The sequence below is a fragment of the Alligator mississippiensis genome, chromosome 14 (assembly GCF_030867095.1).
Source record: "Alligator mississippiensis isolate rAllMis1 chromosome 14, rAllMis1, whole genome shotgun sequence".
Taxonomy (NCBI): Eukaryota; Metazoa; Chordata; order Crocodylia; family Alligatoridae; genus Alligator; species Alligator mississippiensis.
In genome coordinates this window covers 5,454,704-5,473,739 of record NC_081837.1, presented here as the reverse complement: position 1 = coordinate 5,473,739, position 19,036 = coordinate 5,454,704, and the positions used below count along the sequence as shown (strand labels likewise).

The 19,036-nt window shown below is 50.3% G+C and overlaps 2 protein-coding genes across 6 annotated transcripts in view; both read right to left on the bottom strand.

Annotated features, from left to right (window-relative positions):
- The window catches only part of AATF (apoptosis antagonizing transcription factor), a 75,389-nt gene extending 72,453 nt beyond the window's left edge, over window positions 1–2,936 (bottom strand). For 2 of the 4 annotated variants that reach the window (XM_014608121.3, XM_006276475.3), the window contains exon 1: window positions 2,813–2,935. In XM_014608121.3, the coding sequence (XP_014463607.1) occupies window positions 2,813–2,897 (85 nt within the window). In that variant the 5' untranslated portion in view covers window positions 2,898–2,935. Of the gene's footprint in view, window positions 1–2,812 lie in introns of all 4 variants that reach the window. The other 2 variants (XM_014608122.3, XM_006276474.4) reach the window with 2 other exon arrangements.
- Window positions 2,937–9,716: 6,780 nt separating this feature from the next.
- LHX1 (LIM homeobox 1) lies at window positions 9,717–17,110 on the bottom strand. Of its 2 annotated transcripts, none has more exons than XM_006276476.3 (5): window positions 15,719–17,110; window positions 13,487–13,713; window positions 12,955–13,232; window positions 12,458–12,623; window positions 9,717–11,487 (listed from the first exon to the last, which is right to left on the bottom strand). In XM_006276476.3, exons 1-5 carry the CDS (start codon window positions 15,886–15,888, stop codon window positions 11,108–11,110), a joined length of 1,221 nt encoding a protein of 406 aa, XP_006276538.1. In that variant the 5' UTR covers window positions 15,889–17,110; the 3' UTR covers window positions 9,717–11,107. The 2 variants fall into 2 exon arrangements, with proteins under 2 accessions (XP_006276538.1, XP_019348995.1); XM_019493450.2 differs by having other exon boundaries at window positions 12,955–13,190.
- Between the last annotated feature and the right edge of the window lie 1,926 nt (window positions 17,111–19,036).

Genomic DNA, 19,036 nt, shown 5'->3' with positions numbered 1-19,036 from the left:
TACAACCGATCAGCCTGCCTTCACCCTCTGTGACAAGAGGGCAAGACACCTGGCACCAGGGCAATGGGCTTTGATACAAGAGAGAAACTGGACAGACAGGGAGAGAGGACAGGTACCAGAGAACCTGCAAGGCCACATATGCAGGTCCCATGGCAGGAACATCCAAGAACTGATGTTAGGCAAACACAAGGTCAGACGCAAGAACTCATTCCTTCAGAATCAGAAAAAACCTAAAATCATACCCTACTTGGTTTCTCAATGGTTAATGAGATTGTGTCAGCCTGACAGGGTATTACTGTCACACACAACAGTATGAGTCAAGTTAACGGACTGCATGCTGACCATGGCACACCAGTCAGGCTATACCAGGCCAATGGCACCAAGCACTGCGATAGCTAACCTCAACTCTTCAGAACTGTGTCTGAACACAATAACTTGGGTCATGGAGACAGGCCAGAAATCCTTGGCTTAGTTGGCTATTGAAGACACTCTGTACTGGTGTTCTGGGATGGATGCAGGAGGAAATGGCAGGTATCACTTTAGAAACTAAAAAGGGACTTTCATGTCATGTTACTCTGCCAGCAACTAATTTCTCAAAAACTGCACTCTCCCTAGAGGCAAAACAGAGGCACGCAGAAAACTTGAGATTAAGGTAGCAGGAAACATTCATTCGTCTCGAGTATACTAAGTAGTAGCCTAGGCAGCTCAGGTGCTCCAATTTAAGGCGCTAGACATGTTAAGTCAACTCATCCTCCTGGCCTCCTCTAACTCCATTTGTCTCCTATACGCACTGCCTTGTCTTCACTAGGAGGGCTCAATCAGCAGAGGAATGCCAGCATAGTACTTCCAGGGTGAATGCAGCTATACCGCTAAAGCTGTTTTGTTTTGTTTTTTGGGTGGGGGGGGGCAAGAGGGGGTAGAGTGTTTTGGTACAGGGGCATCAACCCACAATAAGCAAACCAAAATTTCAATCTGCATCTCTGATAACTGCATCTACAAGGGAGGTTCCCACCAGCACAGCTATATCAGTAAAGGACCACATTTCTCCTCTGTCTGGGAAGACTTGAAACTTTTCTTAAAATATGGTTTAAGTTTAGTAGCAATTCCTGATCGATGCTTATGGTGTTATTGTCTATCAATCAGCCAAGGATCAGGGTTCCACTCTGCTAGATACCAAATCGGCATAATAAAAACGGGCCTACCTGAAAGGGATTACAGTGTTAGCACATGACATGTGTGATCTCTGCACTACAGACCCTTGCTGGCACATTCACATAGCTTTTATCAGCATCTTAAACCAGACCTACGCTAGTCAAAATAGTCTTTTACTGTACAACTATGTCTATCCTACAGCTTTGGACTATACAGCTGGGGGCATGATTTATCCACACTCGCAGCCAACGGAGCTATACCAGGCCTTTTAGGTACAGACCAGGACTATAACTGATGGACAGACCCTTCCCCAAGCTGGGGGAGGTGAAAATAACATCTCCCATCAGTTTTATGGCTCACATTGAGATTAGGAGTAGCAGTGAAGACAAATACCTATCCAGTATATCCAGTTAAAGGAGACCTTGTCTGTACCAAGCTGCTTTTGCCATCAAAACTTTTGGCAGCAGACAGCAAATCACCACAGCTGCTTCACATCTGCACGGCTTCTGATGGCTCCCCATGGCTCCGCTGTAACAGCTGTGCCAGCAGAGTGTGAAGAGCACCTGGGAAGGCACCAGCTGCTAAAGGACCACAGCAGCCGGCAGAAGTCTTCTTTTGCTGGGGGAGATGGTGCTACTCTGCCTGCAGAGAGCCTGCGAGTGGGGATGCGCTTCTTTTTCTGCTACCGGCGTAGATAAAACCTGAACTCCCCTCTTGCTTGGCAAAACAAGAGCTGAGGCAGCACCTTGAGCTACTCGTAAGAGAGAAAGGTCCAAAATGGGAGGAAAGATCCAAAATGGGAGACTCATTGGAGGGCAGGTTAGAGGCGCAGGCAGCCTTGGGACTGGGTGGCAAGAGAAGTGGCATAAACCCTTTCCTCAGGGACAAGAAGACTTACGGCACTATTAAACCTGAAGTTGGCATGGCTTTAGGGCCTTTCCAGCCCCTCCTTTTCTCTAAAGATATATGCGGCAGGGCTAGACTTCTCACCAATCAACTGCCCCAGGCCTGCATTGGTATACGTGTTCGCTCATCTTCTTCTCTTCGGCTAAATTATCCGTGTTATTTCTCAAGCCTGAAATAGTAACGGACGCAAACACGGCCTTTCTGGTGCAGCCCGACGGCTCTCCTCGTACCTAACGGAGACGCAACGGGGCTACCGCACGCCGTCGCCGTTAACGTTTAATTCTCTTACTAGCGCAGGCCAAGTGCCTGAGAAAGGAGAGAGAAAACCGGAGGGGGGAGGGGGGGAGCAGGAAAATAACGGCATCAGAAAAGTGAAAACAATCAAAGCTTTTATTAATGTCTCCCACCGCTGCGTTATTTTGCTCTGGCGCCGTGCGTCCACGGGAACGGAAGGGACACAATGGCTTTGAAGAAACTCGAACGGGAAGGAGGTGGATTTGGGCCACGCTCTTATTTTTCTCTTCAAGACGACAGAAAGGGGTCGGGTGTCGTATGAATAGAGGACAGACACGCGGGCTGTCCGCTGTGAGGGCTACCCTAGGCACAGTGCGTGTGGACGGGGAGGAGACAGGCTGCACCGGGGCAGCTAGGAGGGGACAGGGCCGCCGCGCAGGCTCCTCGGGGCCCGGCCCCACGTGGGGGCCGCGATAGGCCGCGCCTGCTCCCCCGTTCCCTCCCCTTGCCCCCGCCTCACCGTCCTCGGGGTCGTCCTCGGGGTCGCCCGCGCGGGGCCGGGGGTCGAGCAGCAGCTCCAACTGCTCAGCCAAGGGCGCCGCCATCTTGGGCCGAGGGAGGCGCGCGGGGCGGGGCCGCCCCTCCCCCCGCGCGCCTCACGCGCAGCCGTTAACGGTCGCCGCGCGGCGGGGCTGAGGCACAACCGCCCCTCCCCCCCCCAACCACCCACGCGGCTCCCTCAGCGTGGCCGTGCGGTGCCACGAGTGCAGCCCCCTCATCAAAACCGTGTCCCTGCCTATGTGGCTCACACATGAAACACCCCCTCCCTCCAGTTTTAGCTGCCCCCCCATTGCACCCTGATTTCTGAGGGGGGGTCCCACATACATTTTGTTGCCAGGTTGCATTTTTGCAACCCCCCCCCCTCAAAGAAGGACCTTATTTGGTATCAGGCAGCCCCAAAAACGCACTGTCTCCTTAATAGTCTGAGGTGGTTGGGTTTTTTTTAAAGGAACGATTAGTTTCCAGAAGCAGGAAAAAAACACGTCAGATAGTTAAGAAATATGTACAAACACCTCCGGGAAAATGAAATCGATGCTTACCTGTGGGGGTCGTGATCAATATTCAACCGTTTTGGGGGCTACGGACAACGTGCCGTTACCGAATTGCGTTTCCGAAACCGTGACGCTACAAAGTGCAGGAGGGGTGAATTTAGGAGTCTGTGAATCTTACTGCCCTCCCCTCAAAATACAAAAGATCCCTATGGGTCGAGAGAGGGGGTGAAAAAAGGCATTTAGGGCTGGTTAGATACATGCCCCCGATCCACCGTGATAGCCACGGGGAAAAGATTTCACCCTTTCACCCTTCGGGTGAAATCTTGGCCCTGCTGATGTCAATGGGATTTTTGTTACTGACTTCAATAGGACCGGGATGTCACCCGTTGAGATCAATGGGGCTATTGTTGCGCCGAGCGTCCCGCCGTCCAGCGAAGCGTTTGAGCTCGTGTATAACACGAAACGTGACCGATCCTATTGGAGTCGACAGGCCTAATTCTGCGCCTGGGGCAAAGTCGGCGTAAAACGCTAGCGGCTCCGTGTCAAATTTGCAGCGGTGTAAATTGCAGCGCGAGGTGCAGGGCGCGTCCGCTCCCGTTCTGAAAGCGATTCAATATATTTGTCGTGCCGGCTCGAATCCGAGGGCAAGATATTGTCCGTATAAAACCAAACCAAACGCACACACAAATTACCGCTAAAATCATCGCTGCTTAGAACGGTTCGAAAATCCCAGTGCCACGTTACCATTCATTTTCTTTCCTTTGTGCATTTCACTCAGCTTGGATAATTAAAACAGGCAGACACACTAGTCGGTTTCAGTTCCTGGTTCACATGCCCTAAAACCATCCTGCTGCTGCTGCTGTTTGGATTCGTTATCAGGCAAAAGACTGTTTGGATAAATATTAACAAAAACAATATAAATTCATTTTCTTTTATTTTTTTTTTTTAGATAACCACGAAAGCATTTCGTATTCATATTAGGCAACGCAAAACCCTTTCCGTCTGCGAACTGAAAACATATTGACATTGTTCCTAGCGTAGTTTCGCTTTGAATTTTACGGCAAATCTACTTGTTTATTTGCCAAAATTTAAATATTGATATAAAGATGCACAAGCAGGCTTTGGAAGAATATACTGTAAAAATCCTCCTCCTCTCGTTTCTCACGCCCATGTTTCCTTTTTTGCTCTTAATGCATGTGGCTTGTTAGTATTTGGGAAACTGTCAAGATGTCAGCCTTGATGAACCAATGACAGCATGGGACATTTTTGGGTGCTGTATAAATACATACATTTAATAATAAGGCATAGCCTTTTCATAAGAGTTTCTTTCTATAAATGCAAAAATGGGGAAATCTATAGAGATAGAAAACATCCAGACATCTACACTGAATACTTTGCTGCTCTTCTGTGTAACATTTCAGTGTTCAATATCACTCAGCAATTGTTTCTTACCTTTATCAGATAGCAGGTGGTGTTGCAAGCCGGACTGCAGCATACAAGCATCAGTCTCTGACAGAATTCCTATACGTATCAATGGGAACTGCATGCCTGAGAGGTACATCTACTGACTCACAACTGAATTCTGTATACAGAGCAGTATACAGCCCTAAAATAATTAGGGACAAGAGCTAATTAACCCTTTCCCCCTGAGAACAATGAAATGGGAAGTGTCATTTTTTTTTCTCCCAAAACACACATTTTCACTTTAGTCAGAATATTTTGGCTTTAAATTATATTGGTTCTATATGTGAAAGAAAATGTTTCCAGCAGCAAAATGTAATCACTGGAAAAAGGGAGACAGGAAAAAACAAGAGAGGGAGAAGCACCAAAACTTCACAGTTTAAAAAACAAACAAACCAAAAACCCAAAAGATAGAATATTGAATTTCTAAAAGAAAATCAAAATTGATTACAACAAACATTTTTCTTCAGTTCTAATAGAGATACAAGGGCAGTAGCTGGTACATGATATATTTTTTCATCTGTCCTTTCATTTATTGAGGGTAAGATTATCAAAAAGTGCTGAAAGGAGTTGAAACACCCAACTACCAGTGAAAGTTCCAACCCTACTGTATATTCTTGAATTTTTTAATCTATTTAACACATTTAAAATAGAGCCAGGCAGTGCTTAAAGATGTTAGTCATAGGAAGAGCGAGGCCAAATAAAAATTAGGATAAATTCTTTTTGAGGGAGTCATGTATATCCTTGACCAAGGGCATCTCCCACACACAGCAAGTGAGTATACTCTGTATTTGCAGACAACAATGAGAATGCAACATTTATGCCCTATGTGCAAAGTACACGTGTGCAAGAGGGCTTTTTTCACACACTTAGCCACCCCCCCCCCCAAGGTTGCAGGTCAACAGAGCTTTTAAGCATATGCTTACTCTTAAAATCCCAGAGAAGACATAGGGCTATGTTTTCTACCTAAACTTAAGCATATGCTTAAAGAGCTTTGCTGCACTGGGGACATAATGCCATATGTGAAACACTCAGCAAAGTCATGGCAGATTTGCTTGCAGCTCAGTGGCAAATCTGAGTCCTTTACATTAGTGGTGCCAAATTTCTGAATTCAGCCTGCCTGAAGTATTCATCAGTTCCCCTATAGAGTCTGGCCCTAGAGTCCAAACTTCCATTAAATAAATACCCACACATACCCACACAAAACAGGATGTTCCTGATGCTAATGCTTGCAAAACCTGCCTTGCAAACGTTGAACCCAATGTAACTAGTGCAGAATGATTTTCCTGCATTTGCAGCCAACCTGAAACAACACGTCTAAGAGAAGCAAATCACCCCATTCCACCCAATGAAGTACTGTTGATATAGATGACAAAGCTCCAAGAGACACATTCCAACATTTGGATGCACAACTATGTATCTGGTTGCACACTTAAGACAAATGTATACACCAAATATGATAAATAAAATTCCAAACAATCGGTTGACCTAAAAAGTGTCCTCTCTTATTTTTCTCCCTTATTCAGTGATATTAAATACAACAGTGGCTTCACTAATTGAAAATTCAGTTCCACATAAGACTGCATCCTCCCATCAATCTCTGTAAAATGTTCCATTTTCAGCAGTCTCTGTGCACCAAGGCCCTACTTTCCCAGACCTGCCCTCCAGATTATAATTAAAAATTATATTTGGCCTTCTTAGCAAAGCAAGTAATAATACTTCTGCAATAACTACTGTCCACTCAAGTACAGTAGCAACATAATAACATATAAACAAACAGAAGACTTTCCCAAGCTGATTCCTCTTGAATTTAACACTTGTGTTTCATGATGTATGTAACCTTTCAATACTTTGTCTTCTCTGTTACACAGCATTGTCTAGATTTGTATGTCCACGTGCCTTACTTAACCTTAAACATAACTGAAGTCTTATAAAGGTCTGTTTGCAAGGCTGGTAACTAAAATAGAAACTGCAATTCCTTCTAAGTAATATGATAAAAGCACAAGACCTAATCATATCACTTTTGTTCATGGAAAAATCTCAAATTGCAGCTAATGGAATTTTTGCCTGAGTAGACAATGTCGTTTTGGTCCTTTCCCTGAATAGCAAAAGTATGTATATCATTGATCATATTTTGAAATTAAATTTATTTATAGATTTGTATCATGTGCCCATCGCTCTATCTGGGCACAGGTTCATATATTAAAATAATATACATAATTTGTCTACAAATCATAACTGGAAGACCATTTTTACTCCAGGGATACTGATCTTTACAAATCCCCCTACTACGCCCTCAAGCAAAGGCCTGAGTAAATAGATAACAGAAATTACTAAAGGAAAAATTAAGCTGATACCGACATCTATGGGAGTTTCACAGAGAGCGAGCAGAGTAAAATATGGTACACGGTTTGTAACAAAAGAAGAATTGCTTGAATGCTGGAGACTCAATAGGTTAAGATCATTCAAATTATCCATTAGAAATATCTTCTTAATTTAAGTTGGTGTAATATAAATAGTATTTACACTATTTTCACACACTTCTTCTCCAGTAGATAATGTATTGAATTAAAGAATTTGTAAAAAAATATATATATATCCATAATACACATTCAAATACCGAGTAATTCACACTGTCATCAAATAAAGGCTGCATACTGCTCTTGGTTTCCCTGTCAAACTCCAATGGATGACAATAGAAATTTGGTGAAGAAATCTACCCCTGTATATGTCTTATGTCATCCCACTGCACTATGTACCAGGATGTTAGCCAAAAAAAAGGGCACCAAAACCAGTAACAGTTAAGGAAGAAGAGAGAAAAAGAGGATAATTGTTTCTAAAAGCATCTGAAAACCTGCAGCCCTTATGTGTGTTTGCATTTATGTAACCTGTGTGTTTTAAATAAAATATCACATATGCATACAAAATACACACAAACACATTGACTCAAAAGCGCCTCATCTTGCAAATCTTCATTCATTTAGGAGTACTGCTATGGTCAACTGAAATAGCTATGTAAGCTAAGCCAGGGCTTGTGGAAGGCCCAGTATCACAGAGATTTCCATAGGAGTTTTAAGCATGCAAGCAATGCTGGATTCGTAAATACCTAACTTGCTAACAAAGAGGCCAGAATCCAAGAGCCTGACTCTGCAAAGTGCTGAGCACCGCAACCCCAATCCAGCAAAGCACTTAAGTAGGTGCTTAACTTTAAGCACGGGCCTATTTAAATGCTTAGATGGGAAAAACTATTGATCTCGGTGAATCTTTGCCTCGAATAAATCTAGGCTTCCTTCTCCCGTTTGTACATGTTGTGGGATCTATATTTGAGTTACATCACATTAACACCAGCACGCCACATAAATAAATATGTTATAAACTGTACAAACAACTCATTAATAAAACACAACAAAAAAGCAAAAAACCCAAATAACCCTCCCCACAAAAAAACCAAAACTTGGCAGCAACAATTTCTACAAATGATGCCCATTTGCTGAAATACTTCCTATAAAATAACTGACTCAACAATAAAACAGCAGCACAAACCAGAACTGTTAATAGCAATTAATATCCTTTATAAAGAGCATCAGCCTGGTTAAATAAAAATATGTAATAAATAGATCTCCAATCATTTCATACATATTAATGCAAAATGGAGCCAAAAGTCCCAATCGCACAATATCCAAAGTAAAACAAATAAAAAAAACCGTTACACATAGCCCACGAGTTTAAAAAATCTCCCCTGTATTTAATAAAGCATGATTTTTTAAAAAGAACATTAACAGACTCCTTGCAGTTACTTAATCTATCTTATTGTATAAGACCATCTGTGTTTAAAGTGAATTATTGCTTAATATAGATGCTGCTGGGGCTATAAGCTTAGTTTGTGAACAAAATATGAAACCACCACTGCACATTACAAATCATGCAACTGTAAAGAATTTGATTTTTCCCTTAATCCAATCTGATAAATAATTAAGACTGAAAATCTTGGGGAAATAAATGTCTGCATTTTAAAGCAAAATTCTGGTGTCCTACTCAAAAAAGAGAGAGAAAAAAATCTAAGTCATATCTAGTCCATAAATGAAGGAAGTTTATATTCCATTACCCCACCCTCTTGAAAAGCATTTAAATTATGTGGCTTGTCAAACCTAGACCCAAACTTGTGCCTTTTTTTCAAATCAAAGTCCTACTGAAATCAATGGGGCTTCTCCCTTAACAAGGACTGCAGAATGATGCTGCTGTAATAATGCACATTTATAATATTATATCTGTAACTTTACAGGGTTAACGAAGGTTTTTTTTGTCAGGAAATCTTAATATGTATCTAATGCAAAGCAAAATATTTTTCTCCCTCAAGGGAATTTCAAACATACCCAGTGCTATAAAACAACAGCCTTTATATCAGATGTGAAAAAAAAAGGGATTGGAATTACTTTCATTTCTGGTGACACATTCAGTTTACGTTGTCTCTCAAACCACCAAATTAGAAAGGCAGGATTACCTATGGAAAATTAATTCAGCTAATTAAAATGGATCAGTCCTGAACCATATATGTACTGGTTTTTGACACTCAGAATACATTTTTGCATATGCATAAAAAAGAGCAGTCTGGACATGTTCTGACTCTTAGCACACAGACCTAGAATTAACTAATATCTTTAACAATTTGGTTTGTTTCCAATTCTGTAATTTAATTTATAGATGAGCATAATATTTGCACTGTATCAATTAAGTCTGAAACCAAAAAAAAAGGATGAAATTACCAACAACATCTATCTGCACTGGCAACAGGGAAAGCAAAATAGATACACAATCCCCGCATCATGGATGCTTGCTTTCAGGGCTATCTTGCTCAAGAGAATCCATTTAAAATGGTTCAAAACATCAAATGAAACACAAGTTATCTAAACATCAGATTTTCTAATTTTATTAAAAACTCACAAATTTTATCCAACATGTTTTCTTTCATACAGTGAATGGTCTAATATGCACTGGAGGTCACACAAGCTTAGGTTTATTAGAACAATAAAAGACATATGAGAAATTTAATATATAAAGAAAAAAGTAGCAGCTGTTGACTGCATATTTGACCATAAAATTTAAATATTTTGGACTTTTCTTTTAAAGACACAAAAATAAAACCTGTGTGGGTCTATATAAGTCATATTAACAATTCCATGAATGTTCAACAGGACTAAAAATTAGCAAAAGATGTTGGTTTGTTTTTTAACCTTGTAACACTTTTTTTTTTAAACACTTTCTCAGGTTGCTGGTGCAAAGCACCTTACAGTATTTGTGCTATATAATTACTTTATTTGGCAACTGTCTAGGTTTCATGGGTTTTTGTCTTTGCCTTCTGTAAACAACACCTTTTACAAACTAGCACAGTGAACCACAAGCCCTGCAATCTGTCATATAACATCTACAGAAAAGAAAATGAACTATTTTGGTTGGTTGCTCAAAATATTTTGCTTTTGAACAAGAGGTTCTAAAACAGGATTTATTAGTAAAACATTGAGCTCCTGAATTTAACATTATACGTAAACAGTTGACTGTTTTTAGTTCAATAGAGTCTTTTTGTTTAGCTTTTTTTTTTGTGAAGGTAGAATACTTTTTTTTCTGTTTGTTTCAAGTCATTTTAGTTAGAGGTCTGGTTGGTGACCTTTGTTATTATGAGGATTTTTTGTACGTGTAGCTTTGTGAAGGTAGAAGAGTTGATGCTGAGGGCTTACATTTAGTATTTGTTATTTTGGAGAGGAAAAAAAAAGGAAAAAAAAATTGTCCCACCTGATATTCAGCAGGCTGACATTTCTGAAGCTAAAAAGAGTTTGTTGTAGTTGAATTTTCTGAGAGACAAAAATTAACAAACGAATTCATAATGCCAGAACCATCCTTAACTGGGAACGCTAGAGTTCTTGAAGCTTTTTCCCCCCTTTCTTTGACCTTTCTTTTGTTCAATTTTTTTTTTTTAATGAAAAGTTTCTAAGGATTGTGGCTCTTAGGGTGACATCCAACAGGGTACTCAACTTACGCCATCCTATGGTATGGCAGCACTTTACTGTACAGCTTCACCAGTTTCTCTGTCAATGGTACAAAAAAGTCCCTTTTTTGTTTGTTACAACCATATTATGAAGATTGTCCTGGTCTATAGCAAAGCTCGCCTTGGAGTATTTCAGATTCAGTTCGTTCCCAAGGTAAAACTGTCTTAGGGCAGGAGAGATGTTATATTTATTCATTTCTGTACACCATAACATAAGCAGACTAGATGATCATCACTTACTTAGACCCAGTTTGTTTTAAAGCTACCACACAGCCGCTTCATTCATTTCTGGTGGATGTGACAAGTGATTGCCATAGTTAGCACCACCGTTGACGGATATTGAAGAAAATGGAGGACTTGGACCAAAAACTTCTGCAGACATGGAGTGCAAAGAACCTGGCAGGTTGGGCTCGGGGCTGGGTGAGTCTCCTGGCGGGTGCGACATTATGTCAGTGAAGCGCTGAGCCTCACTGGAGGGGTGATGTCCAGGGAGTGGGTGATCCATTCCACCCAGAGGAGTTCCTGATGGCCCGGAAGAGGGCACAAAAGGGAGATCAACTGGTGTCTGCGCTTGAGAAGAAGGAGGTCCTTGTGGGAAGAAATCATAATTGCTTCCTGGGCCATAATACTCGCTCTGATAATCTAGCAGACAAAGAGACAGAGAGAGAGAGAGGGAGAATAACGCAAGTGCCAGCCAAGTGTGAAACAATAAAAGAAGCCGGGGCAATTCCCCAGCCATGTCCTACGGGCAAACCGGGTGCCTTGACAAGCTGATCCAAAGCTCACTGAAGTCAACAGGAGCCTTTCCACCAAGCTCACTGGGCTTTGGAGCAGGCCCTGAGACGGGAACACAAATGCCACGCGTATGCACCGAACAAAGAGCCAGGGACGGGCTTTCCAAAGAGCTCTGCTCCCCCCTAGGCAGGAGCTCCATTCGCCAAACGTCTGTGTCCCACGGGAGAACAGCGGTGCCCCCAGGCCCAGCCACTTCGCTTGGATGCTCGGGTGGCTGCTGAACACTTTGGAAAACCTGCCCCAAACGTGGGGTTTGGCACTGGGCGGCTGGAAACGAGCAGGCCCTCGCACCACGGGGAACAAGCTGGCAGGAAGGGAAGGGAAGCCGACACAGCTGCCATTTTCCCAGGACACTGGCAAAGTCCTGGCTATTTGTTATTCTTTTTTTCAAACCGCAGCATCTCCCCAAAGGAGCTCCCGCCTCTGCCTTTCCCCAGGCGGAGTCATAAGTTCAACCGCAGGGAAAGAAAAGGACCACCCGGGGCCTTTCAAAGTCGGTTCTGCCTGGCTGGCGCCGGAGAGGTCCCTGCCTCCGGGTCCCCGCCCAGGCTCCCCGGAGCGGTGTCGGGGGCAGCGCCCTCCCAACGGGGCTGCCTCGGGCTCTGCCGCCCCGCGCCGCTTTCCCCAATGCCCGCGGCAAGGAGACGGGACAGCGCGGCGCGGCGGGCGGCTCCGCTCCCGGGAGCCTTTGTGCCCAAACGCGCGAGCAGCCCGACCGACGGCTCCTGCGAGGCCGGGCCGCCGCGAGCCGCGAGCAGGCACGGGAGCGCTCCGGGCCCGAGGCAGGAGCTCCCGCCCGGTGCGCTGCGCGACCCACCTCCGTAGAAAGAGAAGGGCCCGTTGGGGATGAGCTCGCCGGGCTCGAGCCGGTCCACGAGCGGCCGCATCCTGCGCGGGCTGCGGAAGAAGGCGTGGCGGCGGGCGCCCAGCGCGCTCAGCTGCTTCATGCGCCGCTCCTTGGAGCGCCGGTTCTGGAACCACACCTGGGGGACGGCACGGGGCGCTGAGCCGGGCCGCGCAGCACGCGGCACCCCCCGGCCCGGCCCGGCCCGGCCCGCTCCGCGCTTCCCCGCGCACGACGGGGCGGCCAGCCCGCGCCCGCGCCCGGCGCTGCTGCTGCTGCGGGGCAAGAGCGGCCGAGCGGCTCCTGGCTGCCCCTCAACCCGCTCCCCCCGGCGCGGGGCCGTCACACTTCCGCGGGAAGGGCGCGCGCGGATCTTCCTTTTTTACAACGCCGGCCCCCGGGCTCCCGCGTCCGCACCGAGCCGCCGCCGCACGTCGGGGCGGCCCCAGCCCCGCTCCCCCCTGCGCTACCTGGATGACCCGCATGTTGAGGCCGGTCTCCTGGGCCAGCTGCTCCCTGATGTGCCTCGTGGGCTTGGGGGTGGCGGCGAAGGCGGCTTTCAGCGTCTCCAGCTGCTTGGCTTTGATGGTGGTGCGCGGCCCCCGCCGCTTGGCGCCCAGGTTCTGGTCGTCGTTCTCGTTGCTGCCCGTCTCCTTGTCCGACACGTTGGCGCTCTCCGAGTCCTTGGCGTCGTCCTGGGAAGGGTCTTGCGAGTCCGGGGACAGGCTGGGGTCACTGCCGGTGGTGGCTGGGCAAGGGCAGGAGGCATCACACTCGCGCGGGGCAGCGGGTGGCAGCGCATGCAACCCCTCCCCGGGCTCCCGGGAAGGGAAGGGAAGGGAAGGGCAGCCCCGGAGCCGCTCGGCCCCTTTCCCAGTGCAAGCAGCCCAGGCGGGGAGGCTCGGGCTCGCCGCCCCGTCGCAAGCGCAGCGAGGCGCCGGCTTCCCCCGACGCAGACGGGCGCGCAGGCCGCGGGGCAGGGCAGGGCAGGGCGGCGCTCACCTGAATGCAGGCTGTTCTCTTTGGCGGTATTGCTGTTGCTCAGGTAATCTTCTTTGCAGACGAACTTGTTCTCGTCGATGATGTAGAGCTCCTCGCCGGTGGAGAGCTGCTTGTTACACATCATGCAAGTGAAACAGTTCAAGTGGAACACTTTGCTCCGCGCCCTCCGGACCAGGTCGCTGGGGGAGATGCCCTGCGCGCAGCCCGCGCACTTGGTCCCGAAACACCTGGCGGGGGAGACAGAGCGGGGGACACACGGGAGCAGGGTCAGCGCGGCGGGCAGAGCAGCCGGCCACCGGCCACCGAGGACAGCACAGCCGGGGTGCAAACCCCCGTGTCCTTCCCCAGCGCTCCGCTCCGCTCCGCCCGGCGCCGCGCACACGGCTCGCCCTGTCCCCGGGCCTCTGTCCCTGCAGCACTCGCGTCCGGATCAACCCCCCGCCGCGGGCCTTAGCCTGTGCTCTGCCTTTCTGTATGTACAGCCGAGCACATGTGTGTACGTGTGCATTTATATACACCCACCCACGCGTGTACACATACGTGTATATGTATACACATCCATGCACACGCACATATATGTATATATGCGTGGATGTGTGTTTGTGTGTATACACACACACATATATACACCCCTATATAGACACATACCTATACACCCATATATATGTATATACATAAACATTTATATGTACACAGCTATACACATACAGACATATGTATATACACACACACATTCCCACATATACTTATATAGTTGTGTGTATCTATACACGCACATATATGTGTATATATATGTATACACGTGTATATATATGTATATACAAATATATATATACAAACACACACAACCACGCATACAGATATATAGATACAGCTATAAATATAGGGGGGTGTGCGTGCGCATGTATGTGTATATACACATATAAATATATATATGTATATTTATATGCGTGTATACACACACACACACACACACATATATATATATATAAATATATATATATATATATGCATGCGCGTGGGCATACACGTGGATACACACACACACACTTCTATCCACCTGTATGTCCACATCCACGCATGCAACGCGCGTGCACATGCACACAAGGGCGGGATGGACGATGCCCCGTGGCCACGAAGCGGCGCGGGGCCGTGCGGGGTGTCCGCCCGCGCACGGGGCGGAGGAGGCGCCGGGGAGCCCGAGGGTCGCGGCTCGGCCCCGGGCCCGCGCTGGGCTGCGGGCGGACTGGGAAGCCGCGGCGCTTCGCCCCAGGCTGCGGGGCCGGGCCGGGGCAGCGCAGGTCCCGCCGTTTCGGCCGGGGCGACGGCTGGTGCAGACCCGCGCGGCCGGGAAGGGGACGCCCCGAGCGGATGCGGAGCTGCCCCAGCGCCGGGCGCAGCAGCCGAGGGCCAGGCCGCGGCGAGCCTAGCCGGGGAAAGGCGGCGGCGATCATCACCCCGGAGCCCGGCAGGCCGGGCCCGCACCGCCTGTCCCGCTCGCTGGCGCGGAGCCGGGCAGGGGCCGGGGCTCGGCGAGGAGAGTTTGAAATGATCATCATGATTCAGCGCTTGTGTCGCTGCTGCTGCTATTGCCATTGCAGCATCGTCACCGTCGTCATCATCATCATTATATTATTATTATTATTATTATTATTATTATTCCTGCCCCTCGGCATCGGAGGAGCCGAGCGGGCTCCCTGGAAGCTCCCGCATCCCCCAGCCCCTGCCCGAGCTCCCGGCCCAAGCTGCCGGGGCTCGGGGCTCGAGGTGGTGCCGGGGGTGTCTCGGGCCTGCCCCGGGCCTGGGCCGGCGGGACCCGGGCAGCCCAGCCCGCTCCGGCTGCAGGGAGGTGGGGGCTGCCCGGATCGCCCGGCGCCGGGGGATCAGGCCCACCCGAGGCCGGAGCGAAGTTTGCGCCTGGAGTTTCCCCGGAGCCGGCACCGGGGGGGACGGGGCCGGACGCTGCCCCCTGCCTCCGACCCCGCTCAACTTTTCCGAAGTGCGGCCGCGGGCACCGGCTCTCCCCTTGCCCGGAGATCACCGTGAGCAGCAGCGCCGAGCCCAAGGGGACTTATTTTAGGCAGTGGAAGGAGACAAGGGGAAGGGAAACGACAGCCCATCGGCTCCCAGCCCTGCAAGAAAAGCCCGGCCGGGCGAGAGAACAGGAGTTCACACACACCGACAACGACACCAAACAGGAGGATCTGGAGTGGGGGACACACCGGTACTCACCGAAAGAAGTCGTTCTTGCAGTAAAGCTTGCCTTCCCGGGAAAAGCATTTCTCTGTCAAATTGCATTTACATTCACAGCACTGCACACACTTCACATGCCAAGCCCTGTCCAGTACATTCAACAAAAACCGGTCCAAGATCGGCCTCTTGCAGCCGGCACAGTGCACCATTGTCTTTGGTTATTCTGAGAGTGGGGCGGGGGGAGGCTCCCAGGTGCCAAGCAGGGAAAAATAAAATAGAGAGAGAAAGAGAAGAAGGGGCAGCAAGAATAATAACGAGAGGAGCAGGATGGATCCTGCTGTAAAAAGAAAAGCAGGTTGGTTGCGTGCGGGGTTTGCTCTAAAAAAAGCCTTGGAGGAGGAAAAGAATAATAACAATAACAATAATAATAATAATAAATAACAACAACAACAACAACAACAGTAATAAAATAGGGAGGAAGAATGATCTTCGTTCAAATGTCCTAAGCGGGCCACACACCGGGGGGGAAAAAATAAGAGGTCTGCCCAGCCTTGCAGCCCGGATCCCGGCCGCTAGCACGGATCCAGGAGCAGGGACAGGGGGGAGAGGGCTGCGCGCATTGCGAAAACAAGGGGGGAGGGAAAAAGGGGAAAAAAAACGAAACGAAAAGCGACAATGGTGAAAACCCAGCGAAAAGCAAATGTGATGAGTTTTCTCAGGTCTGAGGTAGAGCAGTCAGGAGTCAAAGTGCATCTGCTTTTCCCAAAGAGAAATAGGAGGACCAAAAAAAAAAAAAAATCGACGACGAGAAGAATGAAAAGAAGAAGAAAAGGAGAAAAAAAAAAGAAGAAGACGACTCAAAAGGAGCTTTGGATGCTAACCTAGCAGCATTGCTCTAGGCTGGCCGCCGCCGGGGCGGGGCAGCTCCGTGCTAGACGGACAGAGAGATGCTCATGCTCCGGATCAGGCCGCTGTCCGCTCCCCCGGTGGTGGCCGCAGTCCGTCGTGCCACGGTGTCCAGCTGCAGGACGGGTCCCCTACCCCCGTCTACACGGCTAGTCCACTAGTCACAAGTCCCAGCCCGGGCCGCGCAGGGGCCAGGCTGCCGGGCATGGTGCGCTTGGCGGGGCACTGGGTTTGCTGTGGTTTGGTTTTGGGCTGGTTTGGTTTTGTTTGTTTTTGGGGGGTGGGGGGAGGTTGCTTTTTTTTTTCTTTTTTTTTTTTGCTGGGTTTTTAGTCTTCAGCGCGGCTCCGGACCCAAGGATCCCATCGGCGGAGGACGAGGAGCAGGCGGCGGGAGAAGCGCTGGGTCGGGCTCTCCCGCGCGGGGGAGGGACGGGCTGGAGCCTCGGGGTGTCGCGGCGGCGGTGCGCGGCGGTGCCTCCGCTCCCGGCTCCCGGCAGCTCCTCAATGGACCGCATGTTCCCCACCGCTCCCGAGCCGGAGCCTTATGCACCGAGCTCTCACGTCACGGCCGCGGGCAGCCAATCGCCGACCCTCTCGCCCCCCCTTCCCCGGCAAACAATTAAGCATCTTCCCCGAGCCGGGACAGGAGGGAGACCCATTTAGAGAGCCTAAGAGGGAGCGACCCATTGTCCAAATTGTTGGGTAATGTCATCTTTTCCGTTCTCCATTCCGATCCGCTCACATCTCTGAAGGACATCTCGGGGAGCGGAGCGGGGCTGGCTGTAGCGCTTTAGGAGGGGTGTTGCGTGCACACGTTACACCAGCAGAGACACGGGGTGGCAAGCCCGGTAGGTGCTATTTTTGGGGTGTGTGCGCGCGCGGGGCGGGGAGGGAGGTGCGTGTCTCCCCCCCACCCCCCCAGCCCAAGGGCAGAACTGGATTTTGATCAAGCATATAAATGGGGGGGAGAGACTATTATTATTATTATTATTATTAATAATATTATTATTTTTTGCGGGTGATTTGATGAAGAAAATCAGGCAGGGGATCAACCCAGACTCTTGCTTTCATGGAGAGCGGCGGGCAGACAACTTGGCAGGCGAGGAGGAGGAGAAAGTTGAGGGGCTCGGGGTTCAGCGGGATTAGTTGTTGCTCTTTTTCTTCCAGAGCAGTGTCTGGGTCGGGACAGACACAAGTCAGCGCCGGTTTGGTCTCTGGGCTGCATCAAGTGAGGGCAACTCATGGGAAAGGATCGAGAAGTATGAAAAAAGAAAGAAAGAAAGGGGGGAAAAAACCAACCCAACCCAACACCTTTTTTTTTCTGGTGCCGGGCTCACTCCGCTGCGCGGCTCCGACCCGGGAGATGGGGCCAGGCGGCCGGAGAAGGGCCCGGGGAGGCGGCGGGCGCGAGGGGGGCCCCGGGCGCAAGTCCCCGTTGGTGTCTAGCTGAGCCCGGCCCGCCGGGGCAGGGGGGCCGGTCGGCTCTCAACGAGACCCCCGCACAGCCCGGCTGGCAGAGGCGGATCCCCGCGGCTCCCCGCGGGGCAGCCCCTGCTCGCGCCCGTGCCCGCTCTCCCCACCCGGTGCCCTCCCGGCGGGCGGGGATTCCCGCACCCGCGCACCGCTGCTCGGCTCGGGCCGGCCCAGATCGAAGGAGAAAGGCGGCTGCTTTCGGGGCTTGCATTTTCCGCCGGGACGGGGAGAGGAGCCCAACGCCGGGCCATCCGCCCCTGCCGGGCCCCGCTGCGGGGCCGGGCGGGCCGGGGGCTGTTGGACGCCTCCCGGGGCCCGGCTGCGCGGAGCTCGCTGCGGGGCGCGTGCGGGGCCGGCCGCCGCGCCCAGCCCGGCCTGTCCTCGGGGCAGCGCCGGCACTTGTTGATGGCTGCAAAGGAGCCGGGATCCCTCCCCGTGCACCTTCGTGCGGGGGCAAATCCCCGTGCCCCGCATCGTCTCCCGCAGCCCCCGGGCGTGGGGCGGCCGAGCCAGGCACTGCCCCCCGCGGGGGCGGACGGGGCAAGGGGGGAAAGACCCGCGGGAAAGGCCCGGGCGGGCAGAAGTCGTTGTTGTGCCTCCGCCGGGGCTCGGAGACTTCCCCGCGCCGTGCAAGGACACGCGTGTCGGCCCCGGCCGTCGGGGCGGCTCGTCCCGCTCCCGGGCGACAGCTGGACCCGTCTATCAAGGGACCTCTCGCCTTCCCACCGCCCCCAGCGACGCGTGTTGGTCCGGGATGAATTGAGGGGGTCCCGGGCCGGGCTTCGGCCAAAGCATGCGGCGGGGGGACCCCCGGGCGGGACCGCCCCGAGCTGCGGGGGTGCAAAGCCCGGGTAGGGGGGGGGCGGTTCACACGACGGGGCGTGAAACGAGTGGCAAGGCTTTGCTTGGCGTGGACTAAGGGCAAGGGGCGCGCGTGGGCTCCCTCGGGGAAGAAGCACCGGGGAGCCGGGGTTTGCC

Coding starts and splice junctions, on each gene's coding strand:
- LHX1 (XM_006276476.3), bottom strand. CDS start 15,888: ATGGTGCACTGTGCCGGCTGCAAGAGGCCGATCTTGGACCGGTTTTTG. Junction 13,233..13,486: donor AGAGAACAGCCTGCATTCAG/GTGAGCGCCGCC, acceptor GCCCTTGCCCAG/CCACCACCGGCAGTGACCCC. Junction 11,488..12,457: donor GCCCTTCTCTTTCTACGGAG/GTGGGTCGCGCA, acceptor TTTGTCTGCTAG/ATTATCAGAGCGAGTATTAT.